This window comes from Falco naumanni, chromosome 3 (assembly GCF_017639655.2).
Source record: "Falco naumanni isolate bFalNau1 chromosome 3, bFalNau1.pat, whole genome shotgun sequence".
Taxonomy (NCBI): Eukaryota; Metazoa; Chordata; class Aves; order Falconiformes; family Falconidae; genus Falco; species Falco naumanni.
The window spans coordinates 62,556,508-62,574,664 of record NC_054056.1 but is presented as its reverse complement, the minus strand read 5'-3'; the positions used below and the strand labels follow the sequence as shown (position 1 = coordinate 62,574,664).

Genomic DNA, 18,157 nt, shown 5'->3' with positions numbered 1-18,157 from the left:
TTAAAACCTTGCTTTGATCCAGTATCTGGATTTAGAAATTCACTGATTTTTTTATTTTTTTTTTTTTTATATGCTTGAGCCCAGAACACCATTACTTCCCATCTGTGATGGGACAGCCTCAAAAAACTTCAAAGGGACAAATGTTAAGTGATTTCAAACAGCCTTAAAAATGCCATGGCAATGTATTCATTCTTTTTATATCTGTAGTGGTCACCCTCGCTGTGATTGCTTGCTGTGCCCATTCTTGCCCTGGTGTGCAAAGCCCCACCTGGTCATCCTGGTCCCTTACCTCTCTCAAGGGGCTGAAGCTGTGACTCCAGCTGTAACGAGTGCAACTGTCTCCCGTACCAGTGTCTGTGTTGGTAATGGTGCGGTCAAGTAACACAATATTTGAATGTTTGTTTTCTGAGCTGTTTTACGTCGAGAAGCTGGACAAAGACCAACAATAAATGAGAAGAGACAGAGACAAAAGCTGGTTGGTAGAAACAGGCAGGTGCTCTTTATTTCATGTGGCACAGCATTAGGCAGACAACCCAAGAACAGTTTCTAACAAAAACCAAAGCTATCACTTCCAGGAACCATCTCCCGAACAAGGGTCTACTGCCGACAGTGGCACTGAGATGACCTTGCCTGTCCACTCTCATCTCCTCATAGTTTGCATACACTTAGGCCATATCTTAGCTGTGAGCATCCTTTCTGAGGAGACTAACCTCATATGATACAATATCTTTAGACAGCATACATACTGTGCAGTATCACCAAAGTACAATCTCCTCAAGCCATGCTAAAATATAATGCTAACTCTGGAGAAAAGCCTGTGCAATCGCCTCGCATCTCTGAGGTAATACAATGCTGTTTCTTCGCTGACAACATGAGGGGCACCTGAGGGAAGATCAATATGGCTTCAGAGTCTGTTTTTCAACTCCTGATGCAGAAGCAAGAACCTGGCATGCTGTCTGCTGAGACACAGGGTGAGTACCTCCTCCACCCCCTGGCTGCCACCAGGCGCTGGCAGCACCAGAGAGCTGAGCCTACTGTCAACAAGAGGGCTGAGAATGTAGATGCTCTTGGACTAGGAGGAGGAGAGGTCAACCAAAGATCACAGCAGACCGTAATCTTTGCATTGGTCATTAGGCGAGAGGTAAGCAGTGACGGCGGTACAGGGAGTTACATAGTTAGCATTCTGGATTAAAGGCATGAAGAATGGCTGGTGGAAAGAAGAAGTTTTAGAGACTAAGGGCAAAGCTTTAAAAGCCTTGGGATATTACTTTTAATTATTATCTACAGGTTATTCTCTCTATATATACTGTTTTTCTTTCTAAATTAAGAAAATAAACATTTATTAACAAGTCACTGGGTCAAATCTTGCTCTCTGCTGAAGCCAAATCCATCGACTTCAATGTGAGGGAGCACTGTGTAAACAACGAAGGGCAAATTGGGCCCTTTATGTCCTGAAAAGTCTGCTTGTACCCATTTCTTTCAATCCTGCAAGGAAATACAGATTGAAGGGTGAATTATTATGAATTTCTCTTGAACTAGTAGGGGAACCTCAACGAGATGTGGCAAAGGAGCAAGAAAAAGGAACAGATAAGTACTGATTCAAAGAGAATTTTATCCATGTTTCAGAGCAAAAGTACAAAAAAAAGGAGTGGATCTGGATCAAGCACTACCAGCCTTTACTGTCTAAGGAGCCACAAAATCCTTCATTTAGCTTCGCTGAAATGGTACACAACCAGAGAAAACAGAAGGAACCAAATACTCCTTTTCCTTTGCAAGCATCATATGCCCAAAGGTGGATACTGCCATCCCTTTGGATGCTCCGCTAACTCCAACTGTCTGCACAGTGCAGTGTCAGCCGTTGAAGACAAAACGTGTCTACTGTGCAGATGAGTAAAACCTGTGGTGTCTTACAAATGTAACTTGACATTTTGAATATTAAAAAACACTAGGTGCTTTTAGACACAGAACAATACAATTTTGGATGCGTTTACCACTTTTATTTCACTATGCAGAAACATACATTCACCATGTGTTGTGATGCAGCTGACAGTGTAATGGATGCTATCCCTTCAGTGGGTATTATAGCTGGACACTAACGAGTTTTCAGTGGACGTTCTGTACAGGTTAAGGCTTGACTCTGAACTAGATAGTAAATGCTGACCAGATTCTCAAACAGACTTTTTTTTCTTTCCTTTTCTTCCTCTGAGAACAAAAGGGAAATCAATAGAAAACCATCACGGTTATTTCAGATTAATAATTTTCTAATGCTGCAAACTAAGTAAAATACAGATTACTTTTTTTCCTCCAAAATAACTACATATAATTTACAAGGTTAGGTTCTGTGAAGGGTGACTGGAAGCTGACTCTGAACAATGCTGACAAAAATCATTAAAGTTAATATACTAAAATCATTACTACCTCATAAGGTATTCAGTCAGGTATACAAAGCACACTTTGTAAGCATTTAAATATTTTGATAAGAGTAAAAGAGTCATCGTTGTTTATCGGGCAGTAATAAAACCAGATGAAACAAATGTAAGATTCAAGTTGTTTACTGAATAAACTGTGTTATTGGCACATCTAATGTGTGGTAAAACATTATACACAGTACCTATACAGCTTCTAGCATTTTGGGGGTAATCTTCATTTACAATATCCGTAAACAAAAGGCTTGCCACCTAGCAAATTTTAATTTGTTTAGACTTTCATAAACTGGGAAAGGCATGAACTGTTTATGTGTTACATGAGATCACTGTTTATATTGTTTATGAACGTGCAGGTATAGCTGGAAACTTAGACATTTTAAGAAAATTAAAAATGCTGCTTTTCTGTAATTTTATTGTTGCTTCATGCAATATTGTTTAACTGCTGCTGATTCAGATTGGGAAGGTATCTCTGCCAGTTTCGTTATTAACGGTCAAGATAATTCTTCTGTACTGAAATTTTCCATAGACAGATACAAGTCAGTCAGGTTGGAACTGAGACTCCGTATAGGCTCTCATACTCCTACTGGTGTGCATGTCTGGATTCATACACAATCTAGGTTATTCCTGTAGGAAAGAGAACCAAGTTAATTATTTGAAGCAACTACTCTCCTGCAAAAGAGATTTTGTTGATTTGTTCGTGTAACAAAAGCTATTTGAAAATGGCATCATCCCAGTATAAGCAACTTGGCCCAAATCCAAAGTCCACTGATGCCAATTGAAAGAATCAATGACATCAATAGACTTCTAAGCCAGCCACATTGTGTTGTCTCTTAAACAATTAGCAGAATACCGCAAGAATCACAGCTACTCACTCCTCAGTGATGGGTTCCATCTTCCAAATAAATAACAGATACTGAAATTCAGTTTTCTTTAGGGTCTGTATATCCAAAAGCAGGAGAGCAAAACAGCTTCAAAAGGTGCTGTGCATTATACTGTTACTTACACCAAATGTTAGGGAATATATATATTGTTTTAAGAATAAAACGCTGCTATCAATTTAAACAAATCAGACAAGCAGCTTTTTTTTCCCTTCTGCATACAGCATTCAAAGCAATTTGTGAGATGGTGCTGGCATTAACAGCTTTTGCATAGCAGGTTAGTATGCATGACATGTTTTTTGCACACAGAATAAATATAGTAATATTAAGATGTCTGTTTAGCCAGCCACAGTTGGACGGCATGCCTTTACTGAAAAAAAGCTTGACATAACAAAAGCTGCATTATCATTTCATCCCAATAAACAATGCTGCTTTAAAACATAAAATGTTCTTTTAATACAAGAAAGCCAAGACAACCAAATACCAACACGTTAATTCACTGGGTTTAAAAGAAAAATCAAAAGCAATTTGGACGGTATCTTTGCACGTTAGGAATTAAAGCTTAACTTGTAACATCTGCATGGGACATTTAAAAAGCAGCTGTAGGTTTTTCCCTCAGCATTTTTAAACAAAATGCACACCTTTAAGAACAAATTGGTTTTGTTCTTAAATGACATCAAAGCTGACAACAGATATTTTTTTACTTCAGAATTAGAAAATTAAGACTATATCAAAGCATGGCGAATGAGGACTTTCCAGAGAGCCAACTAAAGCAAATTATAGTTTCTCTTTCTCCAGCTGGCACCATTAAATGATGACAGACACTTAGATCTGAATGCGGTTTACATTCAAATACCAGAACTGATAACCAGCACAAATGCAACTTGCAAATGCCAGTGAGAGAAAGCAATGAGTTAGAGGTGACTGATGGTAGGAAAACAACATCTGCAACATGCCAGCCCAGTAAATGCCTCGGAAAATCATCTAGTCCTCTTACCTGTGGTCAATCCTCCCCATCTTCTGGTGTGATTTCTGTCTCTTTATGTACCACTACTTTGGTCACTGACATGTCAGGGTGCTGCTCTTTGGCTTCTTTAATTGCCTGAGCCAGCGCCTATCCCAAGGAAACCACAGAAGGGCAAAAACAAAAAGGAGGTGGAACATGCATGATCAGTAGCAAGGTGGAGAGATTCATGAGATATTACACAATTTACAAATGAGGAAAAATGATTAAAATATGAAATATACCATCACTGATTTAACTACTAATCCAGTTTAATTTAAAGCATGCCAGTATGAATAGTATCTTTTAAAGGAATGTTTAGAAACGTTCTCTTTGGCAGTCCTCAGCAATTTATAGATTTTACCTGATCATGATCGATATCTGCATCTCCTGTGATGACTATTCGTTTTTCAATTCTTGTCTCTGAGATACCTCCTTTCACAGTCTAGATGCGAGGGACAAATGCATGTCAGTAGGTTACTTTAAAGAGCACTGCTACTCATCCAGAGAATGATCCGTGCAGGAACCCGGGCACGATGGGACTGAACTATCCCAAACAGCAACACAAGAGGGGACAACCCTGAGTGGCAACCAGCGCAGCTCTGGAGCTGGCCTGCTCTGAACGGACTAGATGACCTCCAGAGATCCTTCCAACACATATAATTTTATGATTCTAGTCTGCACATCTGTCAGGAGAGATGTTTTTATGTCAAAAATGGCAGGTATTTATGGTAAATTCATCCCATAAAGAAAAGAATGGGCATACAGACAGCTCACATTAAGGCCTAGTTAAGTCCACTGCAGGCTTCAGAAAGACATACAGGGTGGTATGGCCTTTGTATATAGTTCATCTACTGCAAGGTGAATTTCACTACAGAAAGATGAAATCCCGTCCGCAGTGAATATTGGTAGGAAAGGTGTCACGGCCCCAGAAGGGTTTCTGCTAGGGAGGAACTGTTATTTATTTAGATGATGTCTTAGAACATGTGAAACAGAACAAGGTCTTAAAAAAAAAGAGATTAGTCAGGATGAGTTTGGTACAATGCTCTGGGTGATGCTCTGTGTTGAGAAAGGAATGTACTCTGAATAATTAGAAAAGGTTCCACTGAATGTACTCTGAATAGTTAGAAAAGATAAGGTGAGCACCTGAAGGAGATAAGGAGACCATTAAGTCAGGAAATCATTGAACAAAGTAAATTGAAAGGTCTACTCCACCTAGATCCCACCTATTGTGAACGGAATTAACAGGTGTCAAAATCAAATGAGTATCTATGTAAAGATGTCCTGTAACCTGTCACAAAAACTGTATAAAATACCTAACTTTTCACTGAAAACTTTGGAGCTAGTTTGTCCGGTGTGAATTGGCTAGCTCCCCAACTTTGCATGAAATAAATACCTTTGCTGCTTAAAGACAAAATTGGTCTCTGCACAGTTACTCTGTGCATCACATGGAAGACCCAACATCATTTGTCTGTGCAGCCGTAAGTTCTCGGACTGGCTGTGGGCAAGTTCCTGAGGGTACCACCCAGCAATGCAACCGTGGCATCTGAGCTGACTGAATATCGTGTTACGACTACACGATACAGATTTACTGTGTGCTATACAGTGATAATAGCTCAGGACTGAGAGGCCACAGAGTCATGTCAATAGAGCCTCATGCTCAGGCAAATTATTCCTTCCCGGCTACCCTATGATGCCAACATGGCTACACTGCTTCCAGTTCCAGACAGTATTTGCAGCTAACGCAGGTGTCTCTGCACAGCAAGGTCTTGTGCTTGCACAGACATACCCTAAGGCTTTATGACTCTCAGGACTCTTGTTAGGTCCTTGCATGTGTTAACGAAGCCAGTATAGCTAAAGAGAGGTGTGTGAAGGCAGGTACCCAAAACAGACAGGATTTTGTCCAGAAAGCACAAGCATGTGTCCATATTTTAAAATAAATGATAGAATTGAAGTTAGGAAAACACACAGCCTTCCATGTGGGAAATAAAAAAAAAACAACCAACCAAAACCAAAAAACAAAGCTCCCTGTTTTCTGAAGACTCACTTTGGTGATATGTGTAGTGGTTGTAGTGCTGGTGGTTTCAGATGTGATAGTTTGTGCACTCATCAATACACCTGGTTCTGAGTCAGCACTGCAATCCACCTAGGGAACCAGAAGAGAAAACCCGCCATCAAAACCCTGCTCCTGAGCACAGGGAGGCAAGAACTGCACTGGCTGAACTTCCCTATTTCTACAGTTCTGTCATGGTTTAACTCTGGCTGGCAACTGAGTACCACGCAGCCACTCGCTCACTCCCCTCCCCCCACCCCCACCCCCCCAGCAGGATGGGGAGGAAAATCGGGAGAAAGACAAAGCTTGAGGGTTGAGGGCTGAGATAAGAACAATTTAATAATTGAAATAAAATAACTAAAATAATCATATTACTACTAACAACAGTTGTAATGAAAGAGAAGGAGAAGAGTAAAATCCAAAGGGAAGGGAAAAATCCCCAACAAGTGATGCACAATACAAGGGTCACCACCCACTGACCGATGCCCAGCCAGTCCCTGAGCAGCGATCGGCAGGCATCAGCCAACTCTCCCCAGTTTATATACCCAGCATGACATTCTGTGGTACAGAATATCCCTTTGGCACGTTCGGGTCACCTGTCCTGGCTGTGTCCCCTCCCAATTTCCCGTGCCCCTCCAGCCCTCTCGCTGGCAGACGCTGAGAAACTGAAAGGTCCTTGACTTAGCATAAACATCACTCAGCAATGACTAAAGCCAGCAGTGTGGTATCAACATTATTCTCACACAAAAGCAAAACACACCACCTACTAAGAAGAAAGTCAGCTCTACCCCAGCTGAAAACAAAAGTTTTTCATAAAGTCATAAAGTGAGTGTCTAATGGTAGGGAAATAACTGCTATTAGAGTGATCGTGTGTCAGTATTTCTTTCTGCATCTGGAGACTCCCCTTTGCTTCTGGAAGGGCAGAAGAAAAGCTGGGGCTTTGAAATCTAGTTTCATCAATGTTCTCCAAAGGCCCTACACCAGGGCATGAGTCACCCTTGGGTAAGCTGTTCTTATATACAACCTCCTCATGCTAATATTTAATACTTTAACAACTTAGAACAGTTTACACTAAGATATACACTTAAAGATGGGTGAAGAAACATGGATTCCTTAAGGGCATATTAAATTAGACCCTGGCTTTTGCAGAATTTCTTACCTGAGAAGACTCATACGTAATGGTTTTTGTTTCTGTATGGACTACTGGCACTTCCTTTGTTGAAATTTCAAGGTTTTCCCCACCAGCAGGAACACTACTGAAACTGATAGTCTCAGTCTTCACAACTGGTGACTGTGTGAACAACAAAAAAAGGAATTGGAACATTTAGCAAAGCTTATGGATTTCTCAGAACATTTTTTTTTCCTTGGGAAAAGGAGAGGGAACAACTAAAAAGTGCTCTGCATTTAACAAAAAAAAAAAAAAAAAAAAAAAAGAGAGAGGGAATACTCTTCATTACAGTGCCAAATACGTGTATATAATGCTGGCAACATTTAGCATATATTATTTCATGAAAATAAACTTCAGAAAATATCTAAACACTGCAAGAGGCAATGGACACAACCTGAAACACAGGAAGCTCCCTGTGAACATCAGAAAACACCTTTTCACTCTGTGGGTGACCCAGCACTGGCACAGGTTGCCCAGGGAGCTTGTGGAGCTTCCTACCTTGGAGATATTCCTGCAAGTGTTCAAGGCCAGGCTGGATGGAGCTTTGAGCAACCTGGTCTAGTGGAAGGTGTCCCTGCCCATGGCAGGGGGGTTGGAACTAGATGATGTTTAAGGTCTCTTCCAACCCAAACCATTCCATGATTCTACATTCAAATGCTGTCTGGACATGGTCCTGGTCAACTTGCTCTGGGTGACCCTACTTGAGCAGGAGGGATTGGAGCAGATGACCTCAGAGGTCTCACCTAACCTCAAGTATTCTGGGATTCTGTGATTCTACATTCTCCTAAAAAGACAGGAGAAAAATCCCTGTCCAGGCTTAGTCTTCCATTCAGCTCTCAGAAAAAAAGAGCAAGAACAAGTGTTTTTTAACCCCTCTGCAAAACAGGTCTTGAAACTATGCTGATGGGGCTAAGATAAGGAACCTGAGTTGTTTAAGACACAGTACACTTATTTACAATTGTACCAAGCATGGAAAAAACAATATATTTTCTTTGAGGACACACAAACTTTGCTGATCTTGATGGACTTTCTCAAAGAGAATGCCAGCTGAATTCTTTCATCCACTGCATACAATGCCACAAAATAGGTATTTCTCTGTAGCATGAAAAGCGCTTTTAGGCAAAACATGCATGGCATTTTGCTAATGATGGGAACCAGAACAAGCCTTGCAGGTGCCACGCAAGGAGGAAATAAGAGAAACAAACTGTCTGCTGTAAAGATGCAACCGTACAAGGTTGGTACACTTTGCTTTCCATCACAGGAATTAACTTTGTCCAGCACTGCCTACATTCACAATCCAGCACAAACATGACCCATTTAATAACGAGTTACCTCAAAATGAGGTTTTCTTTCTGAAGACTCTGAAAGGTGGACTGTTGTACTGTGCTCCTCTGCTTGCTCACACGAAGCAGCAGCAGCGGCTCCTTCCTGTTTGGTTAGGGCTTTCCCAGCCTCCTCCCTTTTTTCCTCCTTCGCCCCCTGAGTCCCGGCAGAGCCCTCCTTCCCCTTCATGCCAGCAGCCACTGCCACCGCTGCAGCCTGGGCATCCAGTGCAAGTCTGGCCGCTTTAGCAGGATCCCCGCTTGCATGCACATCCATCCCATGTCTCTCCTCGATAACTACTGTCTCCTGTACAACCTTCTTCACTGTATCCTGATGCGGCTGAACTGCTTGTTTCATTTCACTGCCAGTTATCTCCTGAGATGTCATCGTGTCTATTCTCTGCAGGGAAGGAGAAAAAAAAACCCTCAACAACAGAAGCAGGCAACACTACTTGCAATGGCTCCTCAGCTTAATGTACTGTGAGCATAAATAAAAAAATGGGTATTACATTTTGCCAGTTTATTTCTCTCACGTTGCATGGATTTTCACTCTCAGAACATTATCAGAACAGTAGAAATGAAAAACAAAGCAAGAATCATAATTTTTAAAAGCAAAGAGAAATGTCACAGTGTTTTACTTGGTATTGTTTGCGTGAGTTTTATAAAGGCAAAATACAGCACCCTGCAAAATGACCAAAATAAAGTGAAATGAGAGAAAATCTGGTGGGTTTTTTTCTCTTTTCAGTGAAGTTTCTATTGCGGTCCATTGTAGCAAAGAAAAAGGCACACAAATACATGCATTAGTTATATAGGTTCCGAGTTATGCACAAAACCAGGAAACAAAAGAAAAGCAAAAGTAATTGGTGTGTGGTTATAATACTGATGGAGAGAATCAAACGGCCACCTGAGCCCAGCTATGTGAAGTAGAAGTAACCCCTCCTATGAACTCAGTTGGTTTTCTGGCGGACTCTATTAAACTGAAGATATCTGAACCATCCAAGGTTTTTTGACTGGTGGACTGCTTAGTCTAAATAGACAAAGAAATGTAGAGTCATACACAGAAGAAAGGCAGACCCACATGCACAGATATATTAATTGCCAAAACCGGAGGCAGAGACGGAGGAAAGGAAGAGAAGGTTGTGGGGGCACAGAGAGGTTGGAAACAGGAAAAGAATGGGAAAATAAATCAGAGCAGATTTGTAATGGCTGTAGTAAGCAATAGTTACAAAGCATAAGTTATTAGCGTTGGCATTTTGCTGGTTCAAGCAAACCCTTTTTTTTTTTTTTTTTCTCCTTTTATTAACAAGCCACAGCAGCAATAGTACATTTCAGTAAGATGGTTCTTTAAATCAACCAGAAAGGCTGAAAGCCTTATAGAATGTCTGCTTCAGACCGTGGGACGGATTCAAAGTATGAGGGAAAAAAATAAGCTGGGTTGGCTGCTGTCAACATAAAGCCAGGCAGCAAGAGAACTGAAAGGTAGGGTGGTGTGAGGGGGTTGCCTAAAAGAAGTCATGCTTTAATCTTTAAACCGTGGCATGGAGTCAAAGCCACTTGTTACCACTACTTTTGACGCAGACGACTCAGTAACATAGTGAGCAGTAGCAATGGTAAATGGCCGTTCTCTGGAATATCTCCACTCAGACAGGCTCTTATCTCGCCGGGCAAACGCCCCTGCTTTTGCAGCTTCACTGCCAAGGTGTTTCTCTGCTTTGCCAAGCTGCAAGCTTCCCAGTGTACCATGTAACTGCAAATCCTGGTCCATCTTTAGTGTCTTTTTCAAACTCTCTTCTTCAGGACTTTGCAACTGAGATCCTGCTTCCGTTATGGGTGTCAGAGAGTCGGACAGCTTTCTTTTCGTGCTCTGCATGTCGGATCCCCGCCTGGCTTTCTCATCAGTGACAGGCTCAAGGATTTCATACTCGGCCACTACCGGAATGATTTTCACAGATTCTTGTACTTCCCTTTCCATTTTTTGCAAAGCTTCTACTGAAGGCTGTACTGCTTTCTCACCCTCTTTAGCTTTGCTTGTCATGGTTACAATTTTCCCGGATACAGTATCATAGGACTTTCCTAGGGTGAACATTTTCTGCTTATTCTCCTCTTTGGATTGTATTTCACTTTCCAAGTCCTCAAAGCTCTGCATTAGAATGGTACTGGATTTTAACATCTCAGGTGGAAAGGCAGTTTTACTGCTCACAGTCACTACTTTGTATGCCAGATTTTTTTTCGATTCACCATCAACTATCTCAGAGGGTATTTTGTCTATAATAACCCAATCCTCAGTGCCCTATATTTGAGATATAAAAGCTAAATTAGAATAGCTGAAGGTTTATCTATACTTCTGGAGCACTAAAGAATGAAGACTTTTAAGAAATCAATGCTGCCTCTTCTGAAAGCATATAACAACTTTTACCACTGTACCTCTTACAGTAGTCATCAAACAAATAAACAATCACCTTAGGCAAAGTATGATTTCATTCCATATTCCCTCCCCTTAGAGGCCCATATAATGTGGACACAAAAAATTACTTTTGCCACACTGTTTCTGTATTAATATGAAGCAGAACAGCATTCTAGTGTGTCATTTAAAATTATGATCGGAATCATCCTGAGGTTAAAAATCATATATTGCAATGGTTCATAATGCTACAGTCAAAACCAAATCGCAAAAGTAGGGCAACTAAGCCCATTCAACTGTTTCCCAGTTGTCACAGACACACTGTTGATGAGGTTTTAGAATAGTATGCCTTTGTATGTAGCTGTAGCCTGCATCGAATTTCCTTGTTTTCAATAGAATAACATCAACCCCCTTCAGGATTGTTTAAACTGAGCAGTACAACACAGTAAATGCCATTCTACTGAAGATTACGAATGGAACTTAATGCAACGCCTTTTTTCCTCCTTACGCAAATATGCTATGTGATTTGCTTTGACTATGCAACCAGCATCCGGTTATTTGACCTGAAGACCATGACTTCTGTATTTAACTAAACAAATGTGGTAGTTTAAAATCAAATTAATTAAAAATAACCTCTAGGGATGATGGAATACTTTTCTGGATAATGATTTGATGAGAAGTAATCAAAGTGCCAGCAGATTCTCCTTCCTGCAGCTTCTTCTCTATCACACTTGGCTAATAGAAAAACCAATAAGAATACAAAGTTCACCATCACTCAGCATAATCTGCATTCACTTGACAGTATAAAGGAAATTCATTCTAATGACAGAAGTGCCCCATTCACTGTAACATTCTGTGAGGTTTATGCTGGAAATGCATGCACAACGGCAAACAACATCCACAAACAGCACCGTGCAAGTAGATTTCTAACTAGCAGAGAAATCAATCTCTATTAGGAAGCTATAAACTCTGAAGGGGACTCATTCCGCAGATTTTGGCCCCCAGATTAAATCTCTCTAGAACTTATGAAATAATATTTAAAAATTAAAAAAAAAAAAAGGAAGCTTGGAAAGGAAAAAGGATAATAAAATAATAAATCACTGCCAGTCTATCTGACTGCATTTCAAGAAAGTAGTATTTGTTTTTACCTGCAATTCAAGGAATGTAGTACCTCCCTTCTGCAAAAATATGAGTTTTTCTGATTTTTCTCTTTCTTCTTTGGTCTAATGTCAGGGGAATAAATGGTTTTAGTAAATGGAGGGTATAAAGTCCACTATATTTTGCAATAGCTCGTCATATTTCTCTACTCTACAAATTGTTAATTGCATGGTAGATTAGGAAACAAACAGAATGATTTTACAGCAATGAGGTTTCCAATAAGAAGGGGAATCGGTGTCTCTCTGTGACAAAAGCAAAGCAGACACAAGCATGCCATTTGCGCAGCACAAACCCCACTGCATTGACTAACACCCGGTGGTGGATGCCCTGTGTTCATTTCATCTTATCTTAGTCATTTAACCGTGTCTGGTGCCAACTTACATGGCTTCCATCATCAGCCGAGAACAGGCCCCTCCACCTTCACCCTGGTCTTAGCTCTTTCCTGAGTTTGCAGCCTTCCCTGCTGAAGCAGGCAGCAGGTAAGCCCTGCAAAAATTTCAGCTCTTCCTTTCTCCTTACAGGTATAAGATGTCTCAGAGTCTTTTTCCTACGCAGGAAGCTAACCCAATTGCTGTATTATTGCTATAATGTGATACGAAAATCCTCCTCGCTTTTATCCTATCAGTGCCTTCCCAGCGCTGTGAGAATAGTAAGAGTATCTCTGCAACTTGACCAAATGGGAAAGTTTTAAAAGTTGGTAAGGCTCAATCTCCTAAGCCTTTGGAGCTCAGCTTCTGGGACGGCCACCTTTTTCATTTGGTCACAGCAAGTAAGTCCCCGTGGAGCAAAGCAGGTTTCTTGCCAAAACCTTCCTACCCACTTCAATGGCTAGTGTGCTTATTAGACATGCCAATGGAAGTACTATGGCTAGGAGGATAAAACGGTACTGTTTAAAATATGTATACTCCATGTACTCAAGAAGAAAGGTTTTAAACTTAAAGGAAGAGATACAAAACTAGAAACTAGAGAGACAAAGGGATAAAAGGCTCATCTCCCTGACTGCAATGAGATGCATAGCTTCTTTATTCTAAAGTGCTGATGTAATCCATCCGGGTCAGATTAAACATTGTCAAGGAATTTGTAAATATGATGGCTTTTGTTTTCTCACCTATCCGGCCACCATTATGGCAGAAATTTAAAACTACACTTTTCACAATTAAAGAAAAACAAAGTCAGTCCTTCCCCTATTACTGTAAGAAACTGACTGGTAACAAGACAGGCTTAAAGTCAAACTGATCAAAACCACGAAGCTGCCAAATGCTCAAAGTATGCATTTTGAAAAGGCATATTTTACCTTCTGTTCTTGTTTTATTACACAAAAGAGCTACAGCTAACAGCACTGAATGAATTTTTAAAGTGGGTATGCCAAGCTAAACATGTAACATCTTTGACTATGAGAAGCTACTACATAACAGTTCTATGTGCTCTCCGTCCTTACTGCCTCCACATTTCTTAGTAGACACCAAGGTGCTGCTTTTGACCTATGTGTGGCTTCAGGTCTTTTCCTGAAGAATTCCTCTCTCTGAAACCATCCTGCTTAGTGGGACCAAAAAGGACGGTCAGATGTTATCTACAGCAGGGTTCTCTTAGTGCCAGAAGTCACTGCACTGTTGGGCTCTGACAGCTCAAATCCACTCACATTTTTTCCACAGAAATGCCTTCATTTGGATGAGATTCTGTGGGGCAGGTGTAGTTGACTTAGATGATTGTAAGACACAGTAACTGGACAGTGCTTTTGAGCAAGTCTTTTCTTCCAGTAAGAGAAGTGATACCAGATAAAGATAACCCTTGTCCTTTTCCTTTCCAAATGAATGGTTCAATTTGGATGTGTTTCCTCACAGTGAAGCCTACAAAACTGTGTAATGCTTTGCTACTGCTTGTGCATTTTAACTAACATTTGCTATTAAATTTCTAAAGTAATACAGACATGAAATGAATTGTGTGTGTATGTTATGAGTTTGTTTCACCTGCACTCCTCTGATTCAGGCTCATCTAGCCAGCTGCTCCCTTTTCAACAATTCCTTACAGCTTTAATATGTTAAATGCCTCCTGTTCATTATACTTATAGTTTTACTTTTAAGGAAAAAACCCACACATTTTCAACTACAACCATCTAACATGGTCGTAGGACCTGTTATGATTCCTGAACAAGAAAGTAGGAGCAACATTAAGACTCCTCAGCACTTTCTTCAAAGGGTAAACTTTGGGCACCAAGTCTGCTTTTTAGGTATTTTAATCCAACTTGATGGCCACTCCAATGCATGCCTGATGCCTCTATCAGCCATTGGCTAGATGGGTATAATGTGGGAAAGATGAACTGGGGCCTTTTCCTTGGCAACACACCTTCCCCTAAGAGAGAAAGCTGTCGTGGGCTATCTGCGTGCCTCCTGAGATTCCCTTCCCCAGAGAGCTGTGGGCCTGCAATGCCAACCGCTCAGGTGGGAAGGCAGAAGACTCTTCCAAGTTATACTTTCCAGCCTATTTTTGCTGACTTGCTTACAACATTACATCAGTGCTGGGAGGACAGAAGTACATCTCATGTCCATTTATTGGTCTGCAATGCTAAAAACAAGTGGTAACCATACAGATAACTCCTGTGAGACAGAAACCAGATACCTATCCACAACAGAATGAAAAAACTAATCTTCATGCAGACCACATAAGCATATTTCTTTCTGCTCCACTGGATTTAAATCAAGACACTTTGCTTTTTTGAAGATCCATGTATTTTATGGCAACATGAGTGTTACGTTGTTAACTCCACATCTCCTAATCTACCCAAAAATTAAATAAAAGGCAGTTTTTTAATCTGCAAGTTTCTTGCAAACACTTCAAGACTGCACAGTGAGCAAGATTTTTTCGTGCATGCACACTGCATGAAAATGCACACGCTTAGCAATCTGCACTGTGTCTTCAATGAAACGGTATACAGCAGACTGCAGCAACTATTGGTTCCCTTATAGAACTGGCCAAGCAGGTCTAATTATTTAGACTATGTAATGATGACTGTATCATCATTATTTCTTCCCTGTCGTCAAAGACTGAGAGAGTTCTGCCCTTTGCTCTGTATTTTCTTGTCAAGCTTGGTACTGCACACCCATCCGTTCCGCTATACCGCTGCTCCCAACCAGTCACCATTATTTAAATTTTATCTCCATCACTTTCATGGTTTCTTTCACGCACAGCTGCACATTTTCAAGCTCACCGAACCTGTAACGAAGCCTGTGTTTCACACTCTCAGAGAGACCCAAATCTGCCACACAGCTTATAGTGAATTTCATACACTGAATATATGTATATTTAAAACAGGTACCCTGTTCTTCCTTGCATCTTTGCTGCTAGAGCCTGAGTCCTGAAAAAAGGAAGCATCTGCAAGTGGGGAATGGCCTCTGACTATGGCCTCTAATCTACTGCCAGCTATCCTAAGTAAAAACCAGTAGACAGATACATAATGAAGCCTTTCAGCTCATGCTGACCTCTTCAGGCACTAGTGGTTCAATCATGGGAGCTTCCTCCTGCCTTGCTGCAAGCCGAACGGGAGATGTGGAAAGCCTCTTCTCCCACTCATTAGACACAGCCGTTTCTGTGGAGGTTTCCAAGAAGGTGCGTTTCAGCTCACTTATATTTGTCTGATGTTTCATCAGATCTTCCTGGGTTTTGTCTAGGTCCTGGACATTTTAAAAGAATAGAGCAGTTTGTAATACATCCTAAGCCAACCAAATTTTAGAGCCAAAACACACAACTTGGTTAGTAAGGAGGGAAGTAACATCTCAGGGAGCTGGGGAGCACAGCACTAACACAACACTCTGTGAAAATGTGGCATTTTGAAAGATACAGCACAGCATATCTCATACAAGTGAGTATAAATATACTCTTTTAAAGATTATCCATATTGCTACAATTTACACCTGATAAAGAGGCTTCAAACGAACATACATATGCGCGTGGATGCACACACATATACGCGCACACATATCTATATTTATAGTACAAGTTAGAGGAGTCATCATAATCTGAGGGAAAAAAAATATCTAGTTCATTTATTAGCAGGTGGGAATACACAGTTCATGCATCATAGTGCAGATTCACAGTTTACCACTAAAACTAACACACATGTACGTGCATGCACTGGTATATACCAATACCAACCTCTAACATAAGATTACTATGTTTGACATACACATTTTCACCCTGTATTCGCTTAATCAGACTATTCTGAAAGAAGTGAAAAAGAAAGGGAAAGGTAAGGGACATAGTATCGAAAGGATACAAAATGCTCTTTCTACACATTTCTTCACAGAGAAGTGACAATAACATGCTGAGAGAGGTGATCACCTCCAACATTGATACTTGAGCAACATCTAGGTCTTTTGTTTCTGTACCTGTGCCTTTAGATCTCCATCCTCCTCTTGATCCGACTGCCAGCATGAGAAAGATTGGAAAACAACACCTTACCCACTCGCATGACCAAAGGATTTACAAGAATCGGTGAGAGGAACACACTAGGTTAAAATCACATTTTCTCTACGTTAAGCACTTAAGGAGAAGGAGTAGACACACTGGCTGTCTTTGCATGGCTCTCCTAACTCAGAGCAAGCCTCCTCTTCTCAAATTTGTTATTTGTGAATGAAGAAGTTTTAAACATTTTCCGTTTATAAATATCGGTGCACGCCATGTTCATAGGTTCTCTAGTTAGGGAGCAGCAGTTGGACCTTTTCACCGAGATATGGCTGGTTTAGCACCGAATGGCAACAGCAAATTCTTTGGAAGTCCATAATCCCAGAGTTTAGGCATATGACATCTCCTGGGCCACAGGCAAAGCTTTGCATAAACTCAGCACAAGTGAACAACCTGCAACACTTTCTACAGAATGAAGCACATCTTATTTGCTTAAAATGGTATTTCCCTGACTTCAGTCCCTTTCTGTATTTTTATTATTCTACTTCATATTTAGCCTGTATGTATTTTTTTAAGTCTTATCTGCGATGCCCTTCTGGAATGGCACACACATTGGGTTCACTTCAGCTGACATTTCCAAAAGCAATGCAACAAGCACTGCCCAAGCAGCCCCATTTCTGAGGGCGAATTTTTGGATGGCAAGTACACCACATGTTTTGAAAATGAGGTGTCCCTAAGGAAAACTGAGGTTCACAAAATCTTCTCCCATCAAATAAAGATGGCAGCTAGGGAGACTGTCATGCATTTTTGAGTAATAAACGGAACATTTTAAATGTTACGGATTTAGGATTATGTTTTACTTTCTGTAGGGCTCAAGGCCTGAAGCTATAGAATGCAAGAGGCATTTCAAAGCATTCTGTACTCTTGACTCCTCTCTGCAGACTTTATGTTGTTGCTCCGTTTGGATTCTTTTAATGCTTGTGCCAGGATTCTATTGTCAATTTTTCATATAGTCCTGATTAATCAAATGACCCATGGGAAAATCTGCTGTTTACTTTATAACTCAGTTCAAATCTATTCTGTTTACTGCCGAGGCTGAATTGTCCTGACGTGTCAGGCCGAGAATTTTTCCTTGATAATTTTAACAGTCTGAAATATTAATGAGGTCCTACTGAAAACCTACAGTAGTGTTTGTGGTAAGACTCTGTCTTCTACCAGATGTCAGACCAAATTCAGCTCATGTTTGCAGCTGCAACCATATTAATTATGAAAGCATTATATGCACTTCACTGGAGTCACATAGGGTTGAATCTGCCTGCACAGTCGATGTACCATGTTGTGGATACAAGG

At 40.7% G+C, this 18,157-nt stretch overlaps 1 protein-coding gene across 34 annotated transcripts in view; it reads right to left on the bottom strand.

The window, feature by feature from the left end:
• Window positions 1-476: 476 nt before the first annotated feature.
• The window catches only part of EPB41L3 (erythrocyte membrane protein band 4.1 like 3), a 144,981-nt gene continuing 127,300 nt past the window's right edge, over window positions 477-18,157 (bottom strand). For 14 of the 34 annotated variants that reach the window (XM_040586064.1, XM_040586059.1, XM_040586058.1 and 11 more), the window contains 13 exons: window positions 16,792-16,827; window positions 16,559-16,624; window positions 15,886-16,077; window positions 12,400-12,474; window positions 11,885-11,986; window positions 10,412-11,140; window positions 9,755-9,877; window positions 8,861-9,250; window positions 7,520-7,651; window positions 6,355-6,453; window positions 4,672-4,752; window positions 4,302-4,418; window positions 477-3,050 (listed from right to left, as the gene is read on the bottom strand). In XM_040586064.1, the coding sequence (XP_040441998.1) occupies window positions 4,308-4,418; window positions 4,672-4,752; window positions 6,355-6,453; window positions 7,520-7,651; window positions 8,861-9,250; window positions 9,755-9,877; window positions 10,412-11,140; window positions 11,885-11,986; window positions 12,400-12,474; window positions 15,886-16,077; window positions 16,559-16,624; window positions 16,792-16,827 (2,136 nt within the window). In that variant the 3' untranslated portion in view covers window positions 477-3,050; window positions 4,302-4,307. The remainder of the gene's footprint in view (window positions 3,051-4,301; window positions 4,419-4,671; window positions 4,753-6,354; window positions 6,454-7,519; window positions 7,652-8,860; window positions 9,251-9,754; window positions 9,878-10,411; window positions 11,141-11,884; window positions 11,987-12,399; window positions 12,475-15,885; window positions 16,078-16,558; window positions 16,625-16,791; window positions 16,828-18,157) is intronic. The other 20 variants (XM_040586061.1, XM_040586069.1, XM_040586070.1 and 17 more) reach the window with 15 other exon arrangements.